Genomic DNA, 23788 nt, shown 5'->3' with positions numbered 1-23788 from the left:
ATCTAAAAACTAGACCCTTTCCTGAACCCTGTGTGTGTGTGCGCTCTGATTGGTCACTCACTCTTGGGGGGCGGGGACTTTTCACTGGAGCTGGGCTTGGCTGGTTTGCGCTGCCGGGGATTGTGGTAAATGTGCGGCTCCGGCTGGCTGTGGGCTGCGGCTCCGGCTTCGGGCTCGGTCAGGTGTGTGGTGCGCAGGTGTTGGCTGCGCTGCCACTCTTTAGTGAACTGCTGGTTGAGTTTACTCTGCTCCACAAACAGCTTGCTGATATATTTGGTGGTCCTCTGCCGGCCCTCGTCCTCCATGAAGCCCTGAGGAGCACAGCACACACTGCATTCAGGCCGATCTCACGGCAGAAACACTTCAGAGAGTACACGATAATAAATACAGGAAAAACCAGCTAACAGACGAACACAAGCTGCTTATCCATCTTTAATCCTACAACATTTTCAGACAGATCTTTACTGATAAACCCTGGAGTAACTGAAAGGTGACTGTAGTGAAGGTGTCCGACAGTAGTGCAGGTGTCTGACTGTAGTGAAGGTGTCCGACAGTAGTGCAGGTGTCTGACTGTAGTTCAGGTGTCTGACTGTAGTGCAGGTGTCTGACTGTAGTGCAGGTGTCTGACTGTAGTGAAGGTGTCCGACAGTAGTGCAGGTGTCTGACTGTAGTTCAGGTGTCTGACTGTAGTGCAGGTGTCTGACTGTAGTGCAGGTGTCTGACTGTAGTGAAGGTGTCCGACAGTAGTGCAGGTGTCTGACTGTAGTTCAGGTGTCCGACTGTAGTGCAGGTGTCCGACTGTAGTGCAGGTGTCTGACTGTAGTGCAGGTGTCTGACTGTAGTGCAGGTGTCTGACTGTAGTGAAGGTGTCCGACAGTAGTGCAGGTGTCTGACTGTAGTGCAGGGGTCTGACTGTAGTGCAGGGGTCTGACTGTAGTGCAGGTGTCTGACTGTAGTGCAGGTGTCTGTCTGTAGTGCAGGTGTCTGACTGTAGTGAAGGTGTCTGACTGTAGTGCAGGTGTCCGACTGTAGTTCAGGTGTCCGACTGTAGTGCAGGTGTCTGACTGTAGTGCAGGTGTCTGACTGTAGTGCAGGTGTCTGTCTGTAGTGAAGGTGTCTGACTGTAGTGCAGGTGTCTGACTGTAGTGAAGGTGTCCGACTGTAGTGCAGGTGTCCGACTGTAGTGCAGGTGTCCGACTGTAGTTCAGGTGTCCGACTGTAGTGAAGGTGTCTGACTGTAGTGCAGGTGTCTGACTGTAGTGAAGGTGTCTGACTGTAGTGCAGGTGTCTGACTGTAGTGAAGGTGTCTGACTGTAGTGCAGGTGTCCGATTGTAGTGCAGGTGTCCAACTGTAGTGAAGGTGTCCGACTGTAGTGCAGGTGTCCGACTGTAGTGAAGGTGTCCGACTGTAGTGCAGGTGTCTGACTGTAGTGCAGGTGTCTGACTGTAGTGAAGGTGTCTGACTGTAGTGCAGGTGTCTGACTGTAGTGCAGGTGTCCGACTGTAGTGCAGGTGTCCGACTGTAGTTCAGGTGTCCGACTGTAGTGAAGGTGTCTGACTGTAGTGCAGGTGTCTGACTGTAGTGAAGGTGTCTGACTGTAGTGCAGGTGTCTGACTGTAGTGAAGGTGTCCGACTGTAGTGCAGGTGTCCGACTGTAGTGCAGGTGTCCGACTGTAGTTCAGGTGTCCGGCTGTAGTGAAGGTGTCTGACTGTAGTGCAGGTGTCTGACTGTAGTGAAGGTGTCTGACTGTAGTGCAGGTGTCTGACTGTAGTGCAGGTTTCTGACTGTAGTTCAGGTGTCCGACTGTAGTGAAGGTGTCCGACTGTAGTGCAGGTGTCCGACTGTAGTGAAGGTGTCCGACTGTAGTGCAGGTGTCCGACTGTAGTGCAGGTGTCCGACTGTAGTGAAGGTGTCCGACTGTAGTGCAGGTGTCCGACTGTAGTGCAGGTGTCCGACTGTAGTGCAGGTGTCTGACTGTAGTGAAGGTGTCTGACTGTAGTGAAGGTGTCTGACTGTAGTGCAGGTGTCTGACTGTAGTGCAGGTGTCTGACTGTAGTGAAGGTGTCTGACTGTAGTGAAGGTGTCTGACTGTAGTGAAGGTGTCTGACTGTAGTGCAGGTGTCTGACTGTAGTGCAGGTGTCTGACTGTAGTGAAGGTGTCTGACTGTAGTGAAGGTGTCTGACTGTAGTGCAGGTGTCTGACTGTAGTGCAGGTGTCTGACTGTAGTGAAGGTGTCTGACTGTAGTGAAGGTGTCTGACTGTAGTGAAGGTGTCTGACTGTAGTGCAGGTGTCTGACTGTAGTGCAGGTGTCTGACTGTAGTGAAGGTGTCTGACTGTAGTGAAGGTGTCTGACTGTAGTGCAGGTGTCTGACTGTAGTGCAGGTGTCTGACTGTAGTGAAGGTGTCTGACTGTAGTGCAGGTGTCTGACTGTAGTGCAGGTGTCTGACTGTAGTGCAGGTGTCTGACTGTAGTGCAGGTGTCTGTCTGTAGTGCAGGTGTCTGACTGTAGTGAAGGTGTCTGACTGTAGTGCAGGTGTCCGACTGTAGTTCAGGTGTCCGACTGTAGTGCAGGTGTCTGACTGTAGTGCAGGTGTCTGACTGTAGTGCAGGTGTCTGTCTGTAGTGAAGGTGTCTGACTGTAGTGCAGGTGTCTGACTGTAGTGAAGGTGTCCGACTGTAGTGCAGGTGTCCGACTGTAGTGCAGGTGTCCGACTGTAGTTCAGGTGTCCGACTGTAGTGAAGGTGTCTGACTGTAGTGCAGGTGTCTGACTGTAGTGAAGGTGTCTGACTGTAGTGCAGGTGTCTGACTGTAGTGAAGGTGTCTGACTGTAGTGCAGGTGTCCGATTGTAGTGCAGGTGTCCAACTGTAGTGAAGGTGTCCGACTGTAGTGCAGGTGTCCGACTGTAGTGAAGGTGTCCGACTGTAGTGCAGGTGTCCGACTGTAGTGCAGGTGTCTGACTGTAGTGCAGGTGTCTGACTGTAGTGAAGGTGTCTGACTGTAGTGCAGGTGTCTGACTGTAGTGCAGGTGTCCGACTGTAGTGCAGGTGTCCGACTGTAGTTCAGGTGTCCGACTGTAGTGAAGGTGTCTGACTGTAGTGCAGGTGTCTGACTGTAGTGAAGGTGTCTGACTGTAGTGCAGGTGTCTGACTGTAGTGAAGGTGTCCGACTGTAGTGCAGGTGTCCGACTGTAGTGCAGGTGTCCGACTGTAGTTCAGGTGTCCGGCTGTAGTGAAGGTGTCTGACTGTAGTGCAGGTGTCTGACTGTAGTGAAGGTGTCTGACTGTAGTGCAGGTGTCTGACTGTAGTGAAGGTGTCCGACTGTAGTGAAGGTGTCCGACTGTAGTGCAGGTGTCCGACTGTAGTGCAGGTGTCTGTCTGTAGTGCAGGTGTCTGTCTGTAGTGAAGGTGTCTGACTGTAGTGAAGGTGTCCGACTGTAGTGCAGGTGTCCGACTGTAGTGCAGGTGTCTGTCTGTAGTGCAGGTGTCTGTCTGTAGTGCAGGTGTCTGACTGTAATGAAGGTGTCTGACTGTAGTGCAGGTGTCCGACTGTTGTGCAGGTGTCTGACTGTAGTGCAGGTGTCCGACTGTTGTGCAGGTGTCTGACTGTAGTGCAGGTGTCTGACTGTAGTGCAGGTGTCCGACTGTTGTGCAGGTGTCTGACTGTAGTGCAGGTGTCTGACTGTAGTGAAGGTGTCTGACTGTAGTGCAGGTGTCTGTCTGTAGTGAAGGTGTCTGACTGCAGTGCAGGTGTCTGACTGTAGTGCAGGTGTCTGACTGTAGTGAAGGTGTCTGACTGTAGTGAAGGTGTCTGACTGTAGTGAAGGTGTCTGACTGTAGTGCAGGTGTCTGACTGTAGTGCAGGTGTCTGACTGTAGTGAAGGTGTCTGACTGTAGTGAAGGTGTCTGACTGTAGTGAAGGTGTCTGACTGTAGTGCAGGTGTCTGACTGTAGTGAAGGTGTCTGACTGTAGTGAAGGTGTCTGACTGTAGTGCAGGTGTCTGACTGTAGTGCAGGTGTCTGACTGTAGTGAAGGTGTCTGACTGTAGTGAAGGTGTCTGACTGTAGTGAAGGTGTCTGTCTGTAGTGAAGGTGTCTGACTGCAGTGCAGGTGTCTGACTGTAGTGAAGGTGTCTGACTGTTGTGCAGGTGTCTGACTGTAGTGCAGGTGTCTGACTGTAGTGAAGGTGTCTGACTGCAGTGCAGGTGTCTGACTGTAGTGCAGGTGTCCGACTGTTGTGCAGGTGTCTGACTGTAGTGAAGGTGTCTGACTGTAGTGCAGGTGTCTGACTGTAGTGAAGGTGTCTGACTGTAGTGAAGGTGTCTGACTGTAGTGCAGGTGTCTGACTGTAGTGAAGGTGTCTGACTGCAGTGCAGGTGTCTGACTGTAGTGCAGGTGTCTGACTGTAGTGAAGGTGTCTGACTGTAGTGAAGGTGTCTGACTGTAGTGAAGGTGTCTGACTGTAGTGCAGGTGTCTGACTGTAGTGCAGGTGTCTGACTGTAGTGAAGGTGTCTGACTGTAGTGAAGGTGTCTGACTGTAGTGAAGGTGTCTGACTGTAGTGCAGGTGTCTGACTGTAGTGAAGGTGTCTGACTGTAGTGAAGGTGTCTGACTGTAGTGCAGGTGTCTGACTGTAGTGCAGGTGTCTGACTGTAGTGAAGGTGTCTGACTGTAGTGAAGGTGTCTGACTGTAGTGCAGGTGTCTGACTGTAGTGAAGGTGTCTGACTGTAGTGAAGGTGTCTGACTGTAGTGAAGGTGTCTGACTGTAGTGCAGGTGTCTGACTGTAGTGCAGGTGTCTGACTGTAGTGAAGGTGTCTGACTGTAGTGAAGGTGTCTGACTGTAGTGCAGGTGTCTGACTGTAGTGCAGGTGTCTGACTGTAGTGCAGGTGTCTGACTGTAGTGAAGGTGTCTGACTGTAGTGCAGGTGTCTGACTGTATTGTGCTCAATGGGGAAAGTTGTTGTTTTTACCAGACATATAAAAAGAACTTATATTAGAGCCATAATCACATTATTTAATAGAGGATTAATAACCCAAGATAACCATACTGTCAGACTCTGGAGCACACACACACACACACACACACACACTCATGGCTGCTGTTACCGTGATCATGTTGTTGCGCTCCAGTAATCTGCACACCATTCTCCCCTCCAGCCTGCCGATGTTGAGGCGTCCCCGCAGCGCAGACTGAGAGATGCCCCTGGTCCCCACCGACACCACTGCAGCAGCCAATCACAGCACAGAGATCAACAAAAGCAGCAGCCAATCATAGCACAGAAAAAATCCTAATAAATCTGCCTCTGTTATTGGTGTGTGACTCTAGTGTCTGCAGTGCTGCTCTACTGACAGCGCGCACACACACACACACACACACACACACACACACACACACTGTTGCTGTTTTCCAGAAGTGTTGTGGGCTTGTCGCTGTTGTCTAATGTGCGTGATTTGCAGTTGTGTGTGTTCTGCTGAGTGTCAGTATCAGCACACACTAGCAGAGAGGTGTATTAGCATTAGCACTGTGCAGTATTAGCGCTCTGCTCAATCCAGAATCTACAGTATCATAAATGTGTCATTAACAGTGTACTGTGTGTGTGTGTGTGTGTGTTCTGACCGATGTTGTAGGCCTGTGTGATCATGTCCCTCTCGATGACGCGCGGCTCCGCCACACTCCTCTTGGCCTCGGCCTCTTCATCCTCCTCCTCGTCCTCCTCCGGCTCCTTCTGTCCGTACGGCTTCAGCAGCTTCAGGCAGCGCACGAACACATCAGTGCCTGACAACCAATCACAGCACACCGTCAGCTCGCTCCGGCTCACCTGTCAGGTCATGTGATGCGCGGCGGTGTGGCCTCTGACCTCTTATGGTCTTATGGGGTCCTCCGGTGGGGTCCAGCTCCCTCAGAGGGATCCTCACCACACTCGCCATCTTAGCGGCGGTCATGTACTGATACACACGCTTGAAGGTGCGCTCGCTCACTCGCTACACACACACACACACATATTAGCTAGAATAAACACACACACACACACACACAAGTGATGGCAGAGAGCGAGTCTCACCAGCTGCTCGCGGACCTTCTGCATCTGCCCAATCTTGTCCGGCAGATCAGAGAGAATATTAGACGCAGCCTCCATCAGGATATCATACTTACTCCTCCTGACACACACACACACACACACCACCATATACACACCATCATATACAGGATTAGAGTGTGTGTGTGTGTGTGTGTGTGTGTGTGTGTTTACCTGTCCACATGGAAGCGTTTGAGCAGCAGCAGCAGTGAGTATTGTTGTGCTCCTGTCGGCAGGCGAGCGACGTGTGACTGCAGTGTGATCAGCCCGTTGCGGTCCAGCTTCCTCCTCACGTAGTGCATCTTACCTGCGTCCATCCTGGCCAATCACAGCCAAAATTACATCACACATGCACACAGGTGTAAGTGTAGACTAAACACTAGAGGGTAGTGTGCGTCTGCGTGCCAAATGCTCATGTTTGTGTGGTGTAGTGTGTAGTATGTAGCGTGTAGTGTAGTGTAGTGTAGTATGTAGCATGTAGTGTAGTGTGTAGTATGTAGTGTAGTGTGTAGTATGTAGTGTGTAGTGTAGTGTGTAGTATGTAGCGTGTAGTGTAGTGTGTAGTATGTAGCGTGTAGTGTAGTGTGTAGCGTGTAGTGTAGTATGTAGCATGTAGTGTAGTGTGTAGTATGTAGTGTAGTGTGTAGTATGTAGCGTGTAGTGTAGTGTGTAGTATGTAGCGTGTAGTGTAGTGTGTAGTATGTAGCGTGTAGTGTAGTGGAGAGTGTAGTATGTAGTGTGTAGTATGTAGTGTAGTGGAGTGTGTAGTAAGTGTAGTGTAGTATTTAGTGTGTAGTGTAGTGTAGTGTAGTGTACTTGAATACGCGTGTGTGCAGGTCCCTCTGTAGCTCCCCCTGCCAGCGCGCTCTGCCGAGTCTCTCCAGGATGCAGTAACTCTGGTCGGGCAGCCGCAGCTCTAGGTTCCCCTCGGGGCCCACCAGCGCCCGGTACCGCAGCTCCTGAGACGCCACCATCACCAGACACTCACCCCACCTAAACACACACACACACACTGTGAGTTCCTGACACGCGCATACAGGGGTGCACACTGAAGCTGAAGGCCTGGTGTTGGAGCGCAGTAGTTGGTCAGTCTGCTGTAGCTCCTCCTCCTCAGTCCAGCATCAGCTGCTGTTGGGAATGACAGACAGGAGTCCTGCCTGATGCCTTTCCTGACTCACTCCTCCAAAACACCCCAAAATGCTCAATAATGTGCACACTGTGCAGACTGTGCAGGCCATGGGAGATCTTCACTGTCATGTCCATCAGACCACTCTGTGTCCACTCCTGCTGTATGTATTCCTGCATTATCATCCTGACACAAGCCACTGCCTTCAGGAAACAATGTTCGACCCATTGGGTCACATGCTCCTCCAGAATGGTTGGGTAGTCCTTGGCAGGGACACGAATACCATGATATTGAGCCCAATCCATCAGTGATCCCCCCATGCTTGACTCTGGGCATCAGCAGTCTAGGTGGGCCGCTTCTGTGGGGCTTCTCCACACCGTAACTCTCCCGGATGTGGAAAGACAGTGAAGGTGGATCATCAGAGAACAGCACATGCTCCACACCGTCCACAGCTCCAGATCTCCACTGCTGCTCCACTGAACCCCGCTGACCCGAAGAGTGAACAGCAGGAGGAGCACATGCAGACAGAACACCTACAACACTACACTGACCACAGCTTCAGTTACAGTGTTCAACACACACACACACACACACCGGCTCTGGGCCTCCTCCAGCTGCAGCAGGGGCCGCAGGTCAGCGCTGCGCACACACTCCGTCAGCTCCTTACGCTCCTTGTAGAACACACAGGAGCCCTGGGGCCCGTCCGGCTCCACCACTACACTGACCGGGTACACATCATCATCCGGCTCTGTCTGAAGCATCTCGTGGATACCTGTGCTGCGGTCCACCAACACGAACCTACACACACACACACATACGCACGCACGCACGCGCACAATCACACACACACACACGCACACAAACACACACACACGCACGCACGCACACACGCACACAAACACACACACACACACAAAGAAAGAAAACATCCACTCTATAAACAAACACGTCTTTACCTCTGTAAAATCAGATGTTAAAAATGCTCATTTACTACAGTAAAGTCTGCTGTGACCTCAGTATAGTGTGCTGTTACTATAGTAAAGTGAGTTATACTGCAGTAGTGTGCTGTTACTATAGTATAGTGAGTTATACTGCAGTACAGTGTGCTGTTACTATAGTATAGTGAGTTATACTGCAGTATAGTGTGCTGTTACTATAGTATAGTGAGTTATACTGCGGTATAGTGTGCTGTTACTATAGTATAGTGAGTTATACTGCAGTATAGTGTGCTGTTACTATAGTAAAGTGAGTTATACTGCAGTAGTGTGCTGTTACTATAGTATAGTGAGTTATACTGCAGTACAGTGTGCTGTTACTATAGTATAGTGAGTTATACTGCAGTATAGTGTGCTGTTACTATAGTAAAGTGAGTTATACTGCAGTACAGTGTGCTGTTACTATAGTAAAGTGAGTTATACTGCAGTAGTGTGCTGTTACTATAGTATAGTGAGTTATACTGCAGTACAGTGTGCTGTTACTATAGTATAGTGAGTTATACTGCAGTATAGTGTGCTGTTACTATAGTATAGTGAGATATACTGCAGTATAGTGTGCTGTTACTATAGTAAAGTGAGTTATACTGCAGTACAGTGTGCTGTTACTATAGTATAGTGAGTTATACTGCAGTAGTGTGCTGTTACTATAGTATAGTGAGTTATACTGCAGTACAGTGTGCTGTTACTATAGTATAGTGAGTTATACTGCAGTACAGTGTGCTGTTACTATAGTATAGTGAGTTATACTGCAGTATAGTGTGCTGTTACTATAGTAAAGTGAGTTATACTGCAGTAGTGTGCTGTTACTATAGTAAAGTGAGTTATACTGCAGTAGTGTGCTGTTACTATAGTATAGTGAGTTATACTGCAGTACAGTGTGCTGTTACTATAGTATAGTGAGTTATACTGCAGTACAGTGTGCTGTTACTATAGTATAGTGAGTTATACTGCAGTACAGTGTGCTGTTACTATAGTAAAGTGAGTTATACTGCAGTAGTGTGCTGTTACTATAGTATAGTGAGTTATACTGCAGTACAGTGTGCTGTTACTATAGTATAGTGAGTTATACTGCAGTACAGTGTGCTGTTACTATAGTATAGTGAGTTATACTGCAGTATAGTGTGCTGTTACTATAGTAAAGTGAGTTATACTGCAGTAGTGTGCTGTTACTATAGTATAGTGAGTTATACTGCAGTAGTGTGCTGTTACTATAGTATAGTGAGTTATACTGCGGTATAGTGTGCTGTTACTATAGTATAGTGAGTTATACTGCAGTAGTGTGCTGTTACTATAGTATAGTGAGTTATACTGCAGTATAGTGTGCTGTTACTATAGTATAGTGAGTTATACTGCGGTATAGTGTGCTGTTACTATAGTAAAGTGAGTTATACTGCAGTACAGTGTGCTGTTACTATAGTATAGTGAGTTATACTGCGGTATAGTGTGCTGTTACTATAGTAAAGTGAGTTATACTGCAGTACAGTGTGCTGTTACTATAGTATGGTAAGTTATACTGCAGTATAGTGTGCTGTTACTATAGTAAAGTGAGTTATACTGCAGTATAGTGTGCTGTTACTATAGTATAGTGAGTTATACTGCAGTATAGTGTGCTGTTACTATAGTAAACGGCTCGGTAACAGTAGTACAGTGTTCTGGAACGGGTGTGCGGTACCGGTCGTGTAGTGTAACGGGTCCCCGCGGCTCCGGCAGCAGGTAGAACCGAATCTCAGCAGCTCTGCTCACGGAGGTCCAGATGAAGCGGCGTGTGAGCTGATCCAGAGTCAGCCCGAACTCCTGCCGGTTCTTCAGCCGCAGCCACAGAGTCTCAATAGTGATGCCGTCAAGACCCTCCAGAGCCACCTCATCCAGCACCGCGGCCAGAGGGTCCAGCAGATCCATGTTCAGCAGCTCTATTATTATTAATATTACAGTTATGTTCAGCGTGTTCTGCTGACAGACAGCATTCGAGTGCGTCTACTTCTTCTGCTGCTGCTGCTGCTTCTGTCTGCATGTAGCTGTGCACTACTGCACCTGCCGGACACCGCCGGAACTGCAGCAGCACATATAACAGTTACATGGTCCTTTTACTGGTCTTTGCTTGCGCGATACACACATCATTTAGGTTTGAGCAATACATTTCCAGCTTAATTTTGCAACTCATAATGCGTTAGAAATAGTATTTGATGTAGTGAAACTACTGTTAAAATGACTAATGCTAATGAAATCATTTAATTTTCATTTTGCAGCACATGTCTGAGAAACACTCACTGAAATACAGTGTACAATGTGTCATGCTTACAGCGTGCAATCCAGTTCAGTTGTCTACACATTCAAAGTGTCCAGAAAGGTCAAACTACAGTGAAATTAAGGCATATTCCTGACAGAGTTAAAGTTTATCATATCTGAACTCAGTAATACTCTCAGCACTGACTCTGAGGTCCACTTAAGATCACAGTTTACTTTCTTTAGCTCACATTACTGTGTGTTCTCCAGGGGAATCTGTGCGAGTGAATCCACTGAGTAAGTGTTTGTGTGCGTGTGTGTGTGTGTTGTGTGTGTTTAGGACTCTTCCTGTCTTAGATACATACTTAGATGAGCTTTAGCATAACCTCTAACAGAAGAGACATTTTGAAAATAGAGGCAGCACACACACACACACACACACACACACACACACACACACACACACACACACTATGGTAGTGAATCTGCTGTTGTTTATGCTCAGCGTCTCTCCACCCTCTGCTTCTGTGTTCTCTAATGTGGGTGTGGCCAGACACGTCTGTGTTTGAGTGACATCTGTCAGTCAGACTCTGCTGTCCACCCCCCGCTGTGACCTGCACCTCCAGACGCCTGAAAGGTCACGCTCAGTGCTAATCCGCATCTCCAGGGAGAGATATGCTAACCGCTAAACACACACATGAAGACTGCAGAAAACACACCTGAAGAACACACACACACGCACACGCACACGCAATATTTCAGCTCAGCCTCTACTTCAATAATCAGTAGGCACAGCAGGGCTAACACATGAGGTGACTCCAGTTGTATTTTTATTTAATCTCCACACACACACACGTCTGACTGGCAGACCAAAACCACAGTAACAGGAAGTAAACAGAAGGAAACAGGACGCTAGTGAGCTGTACTGAGCTCCCCTGACTCAGCAGTGAACGAGGAGCCGCTTACCGCCGCTCAGCCTGAGGGCAACTCCTGTCACAAACACCACATCTGTCAATCACACCTCACTCAGGCTCCGCCTCCTCTGCCCCGTTGCCAACGGTAACATCAGAACTCTGCAGCTCTCCATTCCCGTGCTCCTGCGTCTGATTGGCTGCTTCTTGTGAACCTTTGCTCTCATTGGCTGTTTTCTGTGGGTCTGTGTTCTGATTGGCTGCTTCTTTGGAGTCTGTGTTCTGATTAGGTGTTTCCTGCGGGTCTGTGTTCTGACTGGGTGTTTCCTGTGGGTCTGTGTTCTGACTGGGTGTTTCCTGTGGGTCTGTGTTCTGATTGGGTGTTTTCTGTGAGCCTGTGTTCTGATTGGCCGGCTCTTTGGCCACCTCCTGCAGGTTGTACTTGCGGAAGAGCATGTAGTCGGTGACGACGCTGACGCAGCAGACGCTCTTGATGATCTCGATGATGATGGAGAGCTCAGGATTGGTCAGATCCACCTTATTGAGCGGGTTCAGCTGACCAACCAGACCTGAAACACACACAGAGGGGCGGAGACTGAGCGGACCAATCCTCATCCTCTTAAAGAGACAGATCAGCCCAAATAAACACACTCAGCATTCCCTCTGAGGAGCTCACACAGCTCGATGAGTGTCTGTACTCTGCTGAACACAGGAGGCGGGAAACCGGTAACCATCCACCTCCACAGCAGAACACAAACACTGAAGTCAATGGTTACCGGTTTCCAACATTCTTCAAAACATCTTCTTTTGTGTTGAGCAGAAAACAGGAACTCATGAAGGTCTGGAGAGAGTAAAGAGAGAGAGGACCATGACAGATTCAGAAGTACAGTGTGTGTGTGTGTGTGTGTGTTTGTGTGTGTGTGTGTCTGTGTGTGTGTATGGTAGGTTTGTAAGATGTTTGATGTGTAGTGTGTGTTATGTGCATTATGTGTTGTGTAACGTGTGTGTGTGTTTGATGTGTAGTTTGTTTGAAAATTTGTGTGTGTGTGTGTGTGTGTGTGTGTGTGTACCTGCGACGGCCGTGATCACCTCCTCCCTCTTGCTGTGGCTGCTGTTTCTGGCTTTGAAGCAGATCTGGAAGGTAGCATGCCGCGGAGCAAGGAACCAGCGCTGCAGGAACACACTCAGCAGCTTCTGCATGTCCTCCGGGAACGCTCGGCAGGTGGCACTCACTGGCAGCATGCGCAGGATCACACGCGACTTCCTCTTCCGGGTCAGGTGGAGGTCGGACAGGATGTGATGCACCAGCTGGGCGGGGTCTGAAAGCAGAAGCGGGGTGGGTCAGAGCAGGGTCAGGGGTCAGAGGTCATCTCACCTGAAGGTTGATCTCTCACCTACGCCATGAGTGCGGATGAACACCACGTTGTTGGCGCCGCTGTCCACCGCACTGAAGCGCTGCTGACGCCCCTTACTGGACGACTGCAGCTGAGACACTTCCCTCTGTAGTGCACACCCCGCATCCTCATCCTCCTGCTCCTCATCCTCACTGAGACTCTCCTGTAACACACACACACTACAGTCAGATGTCTCCATGGTGATCTACACTACAGTCAGACGTCTCCATGGTGATCTACACTACAGTCAGACGTCTCCATGGTGATCTACACTACAGTCAGACGTCTCCACGGTGATCTACACTACAGTCAGACGTCTCCATGGTGATCTACACTACAGTCAGACGTCTCCATGGTGATCTACACTACAGTCAGACGTCTCCATGGTGATCTACACTACAGTCAGACGTCTCCACGGTGATCTACACTACAGTCATGCGTCTCCATGGTGATCTACACTACAGTCAGACATTTCCATGGTGATCTACACTACAGTCAGACATTTCCATGGTGATCTACACTACAGTCAGACGTCTCCATGGTGATCTACACTACAGTCAGACGTCTCCACGGTGATCTACACTACAGTCATGCGTCTCCATGGTGATTTACACTACAGTCAGACGTCTCCACGGTGATCTACACTTGTCAGACGTCTCCACGGTGATCTACACTACAGTCAGACGTCTCCACGGTGATCTACACTACAGTCAGACGTCTCCATGGTGATCTACACTACAGTCAAGCAGGTCGCACACCAGAAGCGCCGCTCGGCGCCGCGACACGGCGCGTACATGACAGTTTAAGGTATCACACACCAGACGCGCACATTCGAATGATATTTAACATGAAACTAATCAGATGGCGCTCTGTGGCGCGGCTGAAAAATGAACTGCGTCCTGAGCCGTCGCCGGGCGCCGCCGACAGCCGCCGACTTGCGGCGCCGGTGTGTGTATCCTGATAGAAACCTATGTTTAGAATTCTAAAATACATGGCGCTGCGTGGCGCTGCGCGGCGCGCCGCCGAGCGGCGCTTCTGGTGTGCGACCTGCTTCAGACGTCTCCATGGTGATCTACACTACAGTCAGACGTCTCCATGGTGATCTACACTACAGTCAGACGTCTCCACGGTGATCTACACTACAGTCAGATGTCTCCACGCTGATCTACACTTGTCAGATGTCCCAACGGTGATCTACACTACAGTCAGACGTCTCCATGGTGATCTACACAACAGTCAGACGTCTCCACGGTGATCTACACTACAGTCAGACGTCTCCATGGTGATCTACACTACAGTCAAGCAGGTCGCACACCAGAAGCGCCGCTCGGCGCCGCGACACGGCGCGTACATGACAGTTTAAGGTATCACACACCAGACGCGCACATTCGAATGATATTTAACATGAAACTAATCAGATGGCGCTCTGTGGCGCGGCTGAAAAATGAACTGCGTCCTGAGCCGTCGCCGGGCGCCGCCGACAGCCGCCGACTTGCGGCGCCGGTGTGTGTATCCTGATAGAAACCTATGTTTAGAATTCTAAAATACATGGCGCTGCGTGGCGCTGCGCGGCGCGCCGCCGAGCGGCGCTTCTGGTGTGCGACCTGCTTCAGACGTCTCCATGGTGATCTACACTACAGTCAGACGTCTCCATGGTGATCTACACTACAGTCAGACGTCTCCACGGTGATCTACACTACAGTCAGATGTCTCCACGCTGATCTACACTTGTCAGATGTCTCCACGGTGATCTACACTACAGTCAGACGTCTCCATGGTGATCTACACAACAGTCAGACATCTCCACGGTGATCTACACTACAGTCAGGCGTCTCCATGGTGATTTACACTACAGTCAGACGTCTCCACGGTGATCTACACTACAGTCAGGCGTCTCCATGGTGATCTACACTACAGTCAGGCGTCTCCATGGTGATCTACACTACAGTCAGACATCTCCACGGTGATCTACACTACAGTCAGGCGTCTCCAAGGTGATTTACACTACAGTCAGACGTCTCCACGGTGATCTACACTACAGTCAGACGTCTCCATGGTGATCTACACTACAGTCAGACGTCTCCATGGTGATCTACACAACAGTCAGACATCTCCACGGTGATCTACACTACAGTCAGGCGTCTCCATGGTGATTTACACTACAGTCAGACGTCTCCACGGTGATCTACACTACAGTCAGACGTCTCCATGGTGATCTACACTACAGTCAGACGTCTCCATGGTGATCTACACTACAGTCAGACGTCTCCACGGTGATCTACACTACAGTCAGACGTCTCCATGGTGATTTACACTACAGTCAGACGTCTCCATGGTGATCTACACTACAGTCAGACGTCTCCACGTGATCTACACTACAGTCAGATGTCTCCATGGTGATCTACACTACAGTCAGGCGTCTCCATGGTGATCTACACTACAGTCACTCACCTGCTCGGGCCCGTAGAGCTCGTCCGCGTACTCGCTGAGGAGGCTGAAGGCTTCGCTCGTGCACTTGCGCTCGTTCATATTGCAGGTGATCAGCACGCCCTGCGCGCCCACCTCCAGCTCGCGCGCGCCCTTCTGTTTCTTGTGCGCGTGTCCGCCGAATCGTCTCCTGGTCCTCTTGCGGGCTTCAGACATGACTGCGTTTCTCTCTGCTTCTGCTGTCCGTGTAGGGCACTACAGTAATGCAGGAACACTGGCTCGGGAATATGAAACCGCTCCGCGCACGCGTGTTTGTCTGTGTGTCGCTCCGGATTGCGCGTCATACAGCGCCTCGCGGGGGACAATTCATTTACAGAACGCGTTTGACGGTGAAGGGGCTGCTCAGAGTGGCAGATATTTTGTGTTTTATTTCAGTTTATGTCGTCTATGACTGTGGCTGATGTCCAGCTGTAGATCTGCGTTTCTGTTTTCACTGATTCTGCTTTATGACGGGGTAGATCACACACACTGGTGTGCAGCAACACATCAGCAACACTGTGATTGAGCAGTGTCTCTCAGCAGTTGTGCTTTACTGAGTAGTGTTCTAGATGTGCACTTTTACTCCCCCTTGAGTTCATGTTTACTGCAGTATCTGTGCTGTTACTCCACTACTGTCCTTCAGCCTGCATCTCTACTGTATTATTACCTGTCTATTAGAGAGATCAGTGCTGTGACTCCTGACCAATCAGATCACACACAGAGTAACCCGCATCATCATGAACACCTCAACACATGTGATTTGGAAATCAGGCTTTGGTTGAAATCAGGCTGGTCCAGTGAGCAGCACATTCGCCTCACAGCAAGAAGGTCGCTGGTTCGAGCCCCAGCAGGGTCAGTTGGTGTTTCTGTGTGGAGTTTGCATGTTCTCCCCGTGTTGGCGTGGGTTTCCTCCGGGTGCTCTGGTTTCCCCCACAGTCCAAACACATGCAGTACAGGTGAATTGGATAGGCTAAATTGTCAGTAGTGTATGAGTGTGAATGAGTGTGTATGGGTGTCTCCCAGTGATGGGTTGCAGCTGGAAGGGCATCCTTTGCATAAATCATGTGCTGAATAAGTTGGCGATTCATTCCGCTGTGGCGACCCCGGATTGATAAAGCCAAAAAGAAAATGAATGAATGTTTGGAAGCATTAAAAGTGTCCGAGAAGATCACAGGCATTGACCCGGCTTAGATGATGTCACCGATGAGAAGATGGCGGATGTCTACTGGATGAAGACCCAAATGGCCTTAAGCACCCAGCAGGCACAAGACGTCAACATGACGCCAGATTGACGTTGTACTCTAACTTCTTGGGGACGTTGCAGTTTGTTTGGAAACTGGGTTGACGTCAGAACTCATCATCAATGTCCAAACATCCAACCTCAATTCAACCAAATATCAACGCCTAATGATGCTACAGCTTGCCGTTGTGTGGACATTACCACTATGAGTTTTCAGACCTCTTTCCACCCCTGTTCACACAGAAGGCCACAGAAAGTAATCCACAACAAAAGTAATCCACACAGAAAGTAATCCACAACAAAAGTAATCCACACAGAAAGTAATCCACACATAAAGTAATCCAGACAGAAAGTAATCCACACAGAAAGTAATCCAGACAGAAAGTAATCCACACAGAAAGTAATCCACACAGAAAGTAATCCACACAGAAAGTAATCCAGTGGGATTTTAGATAAGGGATTGGATCAAATCTTAAAAATGGGTTTTTCAAAAGAAATACCGGATTACGTAATCAGATTAGATCACGTAATTCAATCTTGGTTTTGATTCGGATCAAACCTCTAGTTTGGGTTTTTCAAACCTTTTTTGTAGGATCAACAAATCTGGATTAAACTGATCCCCTCAGTAGGGTGGATTCAGCGTGGATTTCATGCCCAAAATGTAATGAAAACTTTAAAAGTGTTAGTGATGCACTGAATAACAGACGGAAAGGGCAGAGGAACAACTGATCCTGAGCAAACTGCAGTGAACCAAGGCCAGACCTGACATCCGCCTCCTGAAGGCTGCGCTCATCTCCACATCACATGAGGAGGTCTGAAATTACTGCTGAGATTTGGACATCAAGTCTTATCTTAATTCAACACATCTATATGTGGAGCTTGTCATGACTATCCTCACTGCACAGTGTTGGTGTTGTGGGTCTCAGATGAGCGGGCTGCTGGGGGAGGATGGGCTGAGTCTCTTGTTTTAATTCAGTTATTAATAAAACTACATTGAGCCCACACTGCCTATTCTACTCGCTGCTCTTTACTTATCTAGAGTTCTACATGGGGATCTCCTCTCCTGTTTCAGCACTGGTTATCCAGAGTCAGTGATCCTGAAAAGTTCCTATCCGGATCAGACTGATCCAACTTGACAAAACTGGCTCAAACAGTAAGCTGGATCACAGATCACAAAACAAGGATCACTCAATCCAGACCAGTTATCTGGATTGATAAAACTGAGCTGGTACAGTCAAATAAACACACACACACGCATGCACACACACACGCACACACACACACACACACACACACACACACACACACACACACGCACACACGCACACACACACACAAACACACAAACACAAACACACACACAGATCATCAGCCGTGATTCACTGATTTATTCTACAGTCTTGAATAAACATTCAGTGTGCAGAATCAATAACACACGCTACAGTCACTGCACTGCCATACACAAGCATGATCACGAGAAGCACCACGTGTGTGTGTGTGTGTGTGTGTGTTTATGATTACAATATTCTGTGATCATGAGGAATCTTCCCTCGACAGAGACACAACACTGAAACAGCTTCTCAAACACAAAGAAGGTGCAGAAGGAATGTGTGTGTGTGTCAGCACAGGTGTGTGTGTGTGTGTCTGTGTCAGCACAGGTGTATATGTGTGTCAGCACAGCTGTGTGTGTGTGTGTGTGTGTCAGCGCAGGTGTATATGTGTGTCAGCACAGCTGTGTGTGTGTGTGTGTCAGCGCAGGTGTATATGTGTGTCAGCACAGCTGTGTGTGTGTGTGTGTGTCAGCGCAGGTGTATATGTGTGTCAGCACAGCTGTGTGTGTGTGTGTGTCTGTGTCAGCGCAGGTGTATATGTGTGTCAGCAGAGATGTGTGTGTGTCAGCGCAGGTGTATGTGTGTGTGTGTGTGTCAGCGCAGGTTTATGTGTGTGTGTGTGTGTGTCAGCACAGGTGTATGTGTGTGTGTGTGTCAGCGCAGGTGTGTGTGTGTGTGTGTGTGTGTGTGTGTCAGCGCAGGTGTAAGTGTGTGTGTGCACAGCTGCAGGTGTGTGCGTGTCAGCGTAAGTGTGTTTGTGTGTGTGCACAGCTGCAGGTGTGTGTGTGTGTGCACAGCCGCAGGTGTGTGTGTGTGTGTGTGTGTCAGCGCAGGTGTGTGTGCGCAGCTGCTGGTGTGTGTGTAGTGAGCATGCTCAGAGTGTTCTGCAGTACTCCAGACTCCCACTGGAAGAAGTCGCAGGTGTGTGTGTGTGTGTTGCTCCTCCGCCGTGGGCAGCAGTAGAACACACGGCCGTGGTTTGGTCCTCCGTTCCCCACAGTGAGCCGCCGCGCCCTGCGCCCGCACACACACAGCGGAGACGTCACCTTCACCTTCTGCTTCAGCGCGTGTGTGTGTGCGTGAACACTGAGCGGCGCAGCGATGCGCCCTAAGGAGTGTGTGAGGGGGCGGAGCGGCTCTGAGCGCAGCAGCGGGGGCGGGGTCTTGAACACACTGGAGGAAACACACCGCCTGGGCTCTGAGGGTGTGGCCTCCTCAGGCTCCGCCCCCAGAATAACATCATCGTATGAGCTAGGCTCCTCCTCCTCCACCAGCAGCTCTCCATCCTGCCAGCAGGGGGCGGGGCTCTCGGGGTCATAGGTCGTGTCAGACAGGCCGGCCAGTGCAGCGCTGCGGGCCTGCAGGTGTGTGTGTGTGTGCGCAGCAGAGAGAAGAGTGTACGGAGACACCAGAACCTCACACACACTCGCTGACGCAATGTGTGTGTCGCTGCTGTTCGCACACGTCTGCTGTGTTTGTGTGTGTCGCGCTCGGATGCTTTCGTTCATCAGCGCTGGGAGACGTGTGTGTGCGTCTCTGCTGCTCTTCACACTGGTCAGGTGTGTGTTTGTGTGAGTGTGTGTGTCTCTGCTGTTCTTCACGTTGGTCAGATGTGTGTGTCGTTCTCTCAGCCCTGAGGGTCGAGTGTGAGGTCTGGGCTTCACCTGCGCCTGAAAACACACACACACACACACACACACACACACACACACACACACACACACACACACACACACACACACACACAGGTTTAATAGAGCTCAGTGCCGGCTCCTGGTTGGTTGTGGTGTCAGCAGGGGGTGGAGTCACCTGGTCAGGTGGTCAGGTGTGCAGACACTCACCCTGCGCTCAGGGCTGGTGATGGAGAGCTGACAGCCGTCCGTCATCATCCGCTGCGCCAGCAGAGCTGTGTTCCTGGCGTCCACCAGACCTGAACACACACACACACACACACACACACACACACACACACACACTGGTTGATTACAGTGCTAGGCTCTCCTCAGTGCTGCCGTGTCGGCTGTCAGTAGTGTTCAGCTCAGTCGTGATGATTCGCTGTGCTGCTAATGTCTGAGTGCTGCTGAGTGTTCTTACTCGCTGCTGATTGGCCGGTGTGTTCACCTGCTCAACAGTGATTGGCTGAGCAGGTCATCGGTGTGGCTCAGTCGGTGTATATCAGCCCATAGACAGAGCAGCTGATCCACACAGCTCTGAACGCTCCAGTGTGTGTGTGTGTGTGAGAGTGTATGTGTGTGTGTGTGAGTGTGTGTGTACCTGAGTGTTCTCTGCCGGTGAACTCTATGCCGAGGTCCAGCAGAGCTCCTCTCAGTCCTTTGGGTTTCCTGTTATAGAAGAGCTGAAACACACACGCACACACACACGCGCACACACACACACACACACACACACACACAGAGTAACTCAACACTTACTGCATATCTGTGTGTGTTAGCGAGAGAGTGTGTGTGTGTGTGTGTTTCTGTGTGTGTGTGTGTCTGTGTTAAAGAGAGTGTGTGTGTGTTTGTGTGTGTGGTAGAGAGAGTGTGTGTTTCTGTGTGTGTGTTAAAGAGAGTGTGTGTGTGTGTTTGTGTATGTGTTAGAGAGCGTGTGTGTATTTAAGTGTTAGAGCGTGTGTGTGCGTGTTAGTTTGTGTGTGTTAGAAAGTATGTGTGTTTCTGTGTGTGTGTGTTAAAGAGAGTGTGTGTGTGTGTTTGTGTGTGTTAGTTTGTGTGTGTTAGAGAGTATGTGTGTTTCTGTGTGTGTGTGTTAAAGAGAGTGTGTGTGTGTTTGTGTGTGTGTTTGTGTGTGTTAGTTTGTGTGTGTTAGAGCGAGTGTGTGTGTGTGTGTGTGTGTGTGTGTAAGAGAGAGTGCGTGTGTTTGTGTGTGTGTGTGTGTTAGAGCGTATGTGTTAGTTTGTGTGTGTTGGAGCGAGTGTGTGTACCTTGTATGTGGCCCGCAGGTCAATCCAGTTCTTCAGAGCTTCAGGAACACTGAGCTGCTTCCGCTTACACTCGTACAGCAGACAAACTCCCAAATCCCAGTCTACACACACACACACACACACACACACACAACACACACACACACACACACACACACACACACACACACACACACACACACACACACACACACACACACACACACACACACACACACACACACACACACAAACGTTATACATGATTCGACACAGCAGGCAGTGGGCGGAGCTGTGATTCCTCACCTGACCATGTGACAAACGCACAAAGCTTAGCGGAGGGGGCGGCACCTGAGCTGTCAGTCAGGAAGACCACGCCCCTGTCCTCCTGTAGGCTCCTCAGCCAGCGACTGAACCGGGACAGAACGACGTGCAGCGGAGGGGCGGAGTCCACCTGATCCTGTCAGCCAATCACACGGCGGCAGATCAGACACTGCAGTCACAGGCTAATGAATATTGATGAGGTGTGAGGTTGTGATTGGTCACCTGTGTGATGCCGGTGAGCTCCGTGCAGAAGGCCGACAGTACGGGACGCTCCTGCGGCTGCACATACGAGTGGAACTCAGACTCCACCGCTCCACTGCACACGCTCAGCAGCACCGCGGGGAACTCGACTGCACACACACACACACACACATCATAATATAATAACAGTGTAGTAGATTAGTAGATGAGAGAGAGACAGAGAGAGAAAGATAGAGAGAGAGAGGTGTGTGTGTGTGTGTGTGTGTGTGAAGTGTCTTACTGATCTCCTGACCGCTGCTGCTCTTCTCTCTCCAGCAGGTGGACTCAAAGTCAATGATGATGAGGAAGGAGAAGCGCTGCTCTGAGAGAGAAACACACACACACACACACACACACACACACACACACACACACACACAGGTCAGGGGTGTGTGCTGCTGAACACACTCTCTCACTGATAGACACCTGAGGCTCTTACTGCAGACTGAGGAACGCTGAGCAGATGAAGATGCACTGCGCTGGCGGAGGAGACCCAGCTCTCTGAACACAACACAACACAACACACATCAGTGACACAACTACACAATCAACATCAGCAGCATTCATATATATACACACATACACACACACACACACTGGCCGTTGTGTAAGTTTGGTAAATCAAATATAATAGTATGAAAACACTGACAGAGACATGTCTGAGTATGTCTGAAGCACTGTAAAACACTTGTGTAACCCCACCGATTCTACACCACCCAACCCGCTCCGGGCTGGAATCAAACCGGCGACCTTCCGCATGCGAGTCGGTTGCTCTAACAAGGAGGCTAAAATCCATGGCCTTTAGCATCTGTTGCTAGAGCACCTTTAGAGGTCAGAGGAGTGAGGTTTACCTGCACAGCACACACTAGCTGGCCTCCGCTACACTCGCTCGCACAAAAAACACAGAACAGTTTCCGTATTTTGGTGAAAATGTAATTATTGTCATGGCCAGGTGGACATTTAATTGGAATAGCTCTAATATTTCCACTGAGAAAAACTTTTTACTATCAGTTTTGACAAATACAAGATCCTTTATTCCTGTATTGGTTATTCTAAATAAGCGGGTAAAATATACAGGGCGATCGGATGGCTAAAAGGGGTCCGACCCGGTACAAGTGAGGTATACCTAATAAAGTGGCCGGTGAGTGTGTGTGTACATTTAAACATGCAACATGAAGATAAAAGATTTAATCAGGAAATTAATGCATTTGGAATATATATATATATATATTAAAAATACATTTAAATATATTCAACAATAATAGCATATATGTGACCATATGACACTTCTGTATGGGATGACGTTAACAGAGAAATAACATGATGAAATACTGTGGCTCAGTGGTTAGCACTGTGGCCTCACAGCAAGAAGGTCTCTGGTTCGAGTCCCAGCTGGGTCAGGTGGTGTTTCTGTGTGGAGTTTGCATGTTCTCCCCATAATGGAGTGGGTTTCCTCTGGGTGCTCTGGTTCCACTGAGGTTAAGTTGGTTTTATTTCTGCACATTCAGACTTTCTCTCTATTAATAATATAATCTCGGGAAAGTATTCTTTACAAAGTGTAAATATTAAAATCATTTAACAGCCAGTGAATATCAGACTACAGCATGGTCCACAGTCAGTTAAACAGTGCTAATGTTGTTTTGAAGTCAAACTCATTTTTATTAGTTTAAGGCACTACACAATATGACACCTTACTTTTCTGACTGCTTTTTAAGATATAATCAAAACCGTTTGCTACGCTCTTCTAGCACTCGACTTTTAGAATTTCACTCTGTAAATCTGATACAATCTGGCGGCACTTCTTTTAGTCACTATCTGCTGCAAAAATTTGCAATCGTCTCCCAAATAAAAAACCAAATCCGAGTGCATATATATGTTCATGATGTTGTGTGTGAAGCAACTCACATCTTCTGAATGCAGTGTAGGAGTAACACAACAACTGTGTGGTCGAACAACTGATGACTCTTACACAACCTCAAACACACACACACACACACACACACACACACACTTTTGATATTACAAAATTGAAACAGACATGTTTGAAAATTCACATAACAGCGTCCGACTTCACCTTTTGATGTGTGTGTGTGGGTGTGTGTGTGTGTGAGTGAATGAGTGTGTATGGGTGTTTCCCAGTACTGGGTTGCAGCTGGAAGGGCATCCGTTGTGTTAAAACATAAGCTGGAACAGGGAATCCTGCTGGATGAAGAGACTAAGCTGAAGGAGAGTGAGTGTGTGAAAGATGTGTCTGATCTCCAACTGTGCAGACTCTTCATATGGGTACAGTGTGCAGCTCACACACACACACACACACCATCATCATCAACTGCAGCATAACAACCAGCAACACAAGAATACAAACAACCACAACAGCACACACACACACACACACACACACACACACACACACACGCGCGCGCGCGCGCATCAGATGAGACTCTAGTGTGTATCCGCGGAGAAAATGTGAGGAGAACGCATTACTGTCTTTACATTAACACTGAGCTGTGCTGATTAACGTGTGAGGAGGAATA

At 49.2% G+C, this 23788-nt stretch overlaps 3 protein-coding genes across 6 annotated transcripts in view; all 3 read right to left on the bottom strand.

Annotated features, from left to right (window-relative positions):
* gtf3c1 (general transcription factor IIIC subunit 1) overlaps window positions 1-10196 on the bottom strand; it is a 32579-nt gene extending 22383 nt beyond the window's left edge. For 2 of the 4 annotated variants that reach the window (NM_001442805.1, NM_001442806.1), the window contains 9 exon segments: window positions 62-311; window positions 5114-5229; window positions 5625-5783; window positions 5866-5989; window positions 6070-6166; window positions 6259-6402; window positions 6901-7077; window positions 7805-8008; window positions 9878-10196. In NM_001442805.1, coding sequence (NP_001429734.1) covers window positions 62-311; window positions 5114-5229; window positions 5625-5783; window positions 5866-5989; window positions 6070-6166; window positions 6259-6402; window positions 6901-7077; window positions 7805-8008; window positions 9878-10104 — 1498 coding nt within the window. In that variant the 5' untranslated portion in view covers window positions 10105-10196. 4 annotated transcript variants of the gene reach the window in all.
* A 1040-nt stretch (window positions 10197-11236) lies between these two features.
* On the bottom strand, window positions 11237-15491 carry thumpd1 (THUMP domain containing 1). The gene is given in 5 exon segments (NM_205657.2): window positions 11237-11719; window positions 11750-11908; window positions 12410-12658; window positions 12734-12896; window positions 15185-15491. Coding segments are annotated over 5 exon segments (1032 nt in total). The 5' UTR covers window positions 15377-15491; the 3' UTR covers window positions 11237-11450.
* A 2316-nt stretch (window positions 15492-17807) lies between these two features.
* The window catches only part of eri2 (ERI1 exoribonuclease family member 2), a 6222-nt gene continuing 241 nt past the window's right edge, over window positions 17808-23788 (bottom strand). Inside the window, 11 exon segments of the mRNA NM_001020640.3 lie at window positions 17808-18141; window positions 18206-18251; window positions 18282-18357; window positions 18398-19440; window positions 19612-19700; window positions 20045-20126; window positions 20712-20812; window positions 20997-21150; window positions 21237-21364; window positions 21496-21576; window positions 21694-21755. Of these exon segments, the coding sequence (NP_001018476.2) occupies window positions 18595-19440; window positions 19612-19700; window positions 20045-20126; window positions 20712-20812; window positions 20997-21150; window positions 21237-21364; window positions 21496-21576; window positions 21694-21755 (1543 nt within the window). The 3' untranslated portion in view covers window positions 17808-18141; window positions 18206-18251; window positions 18282-18357; window positions 18398-18594.

Source organism: Danio rerio, chromosome 1 (genome assembly GCF_052040795.2).
Source record: "Danio rerio strain M-AB ecotype USA chromosome 1, GRCz13ab, whole genome shotgun sequence".
NCBI classification, from domain to species: Eukaryota; Metazoa; Chordata; class Actinopteri; order Cypriniformes; family Danionidae; genus Danio; species Danio rerio.
Note: the sequence above shows the minus strand (reverse complement) of the source record. Positions and strands in the feature narration are given on the sequence as shown.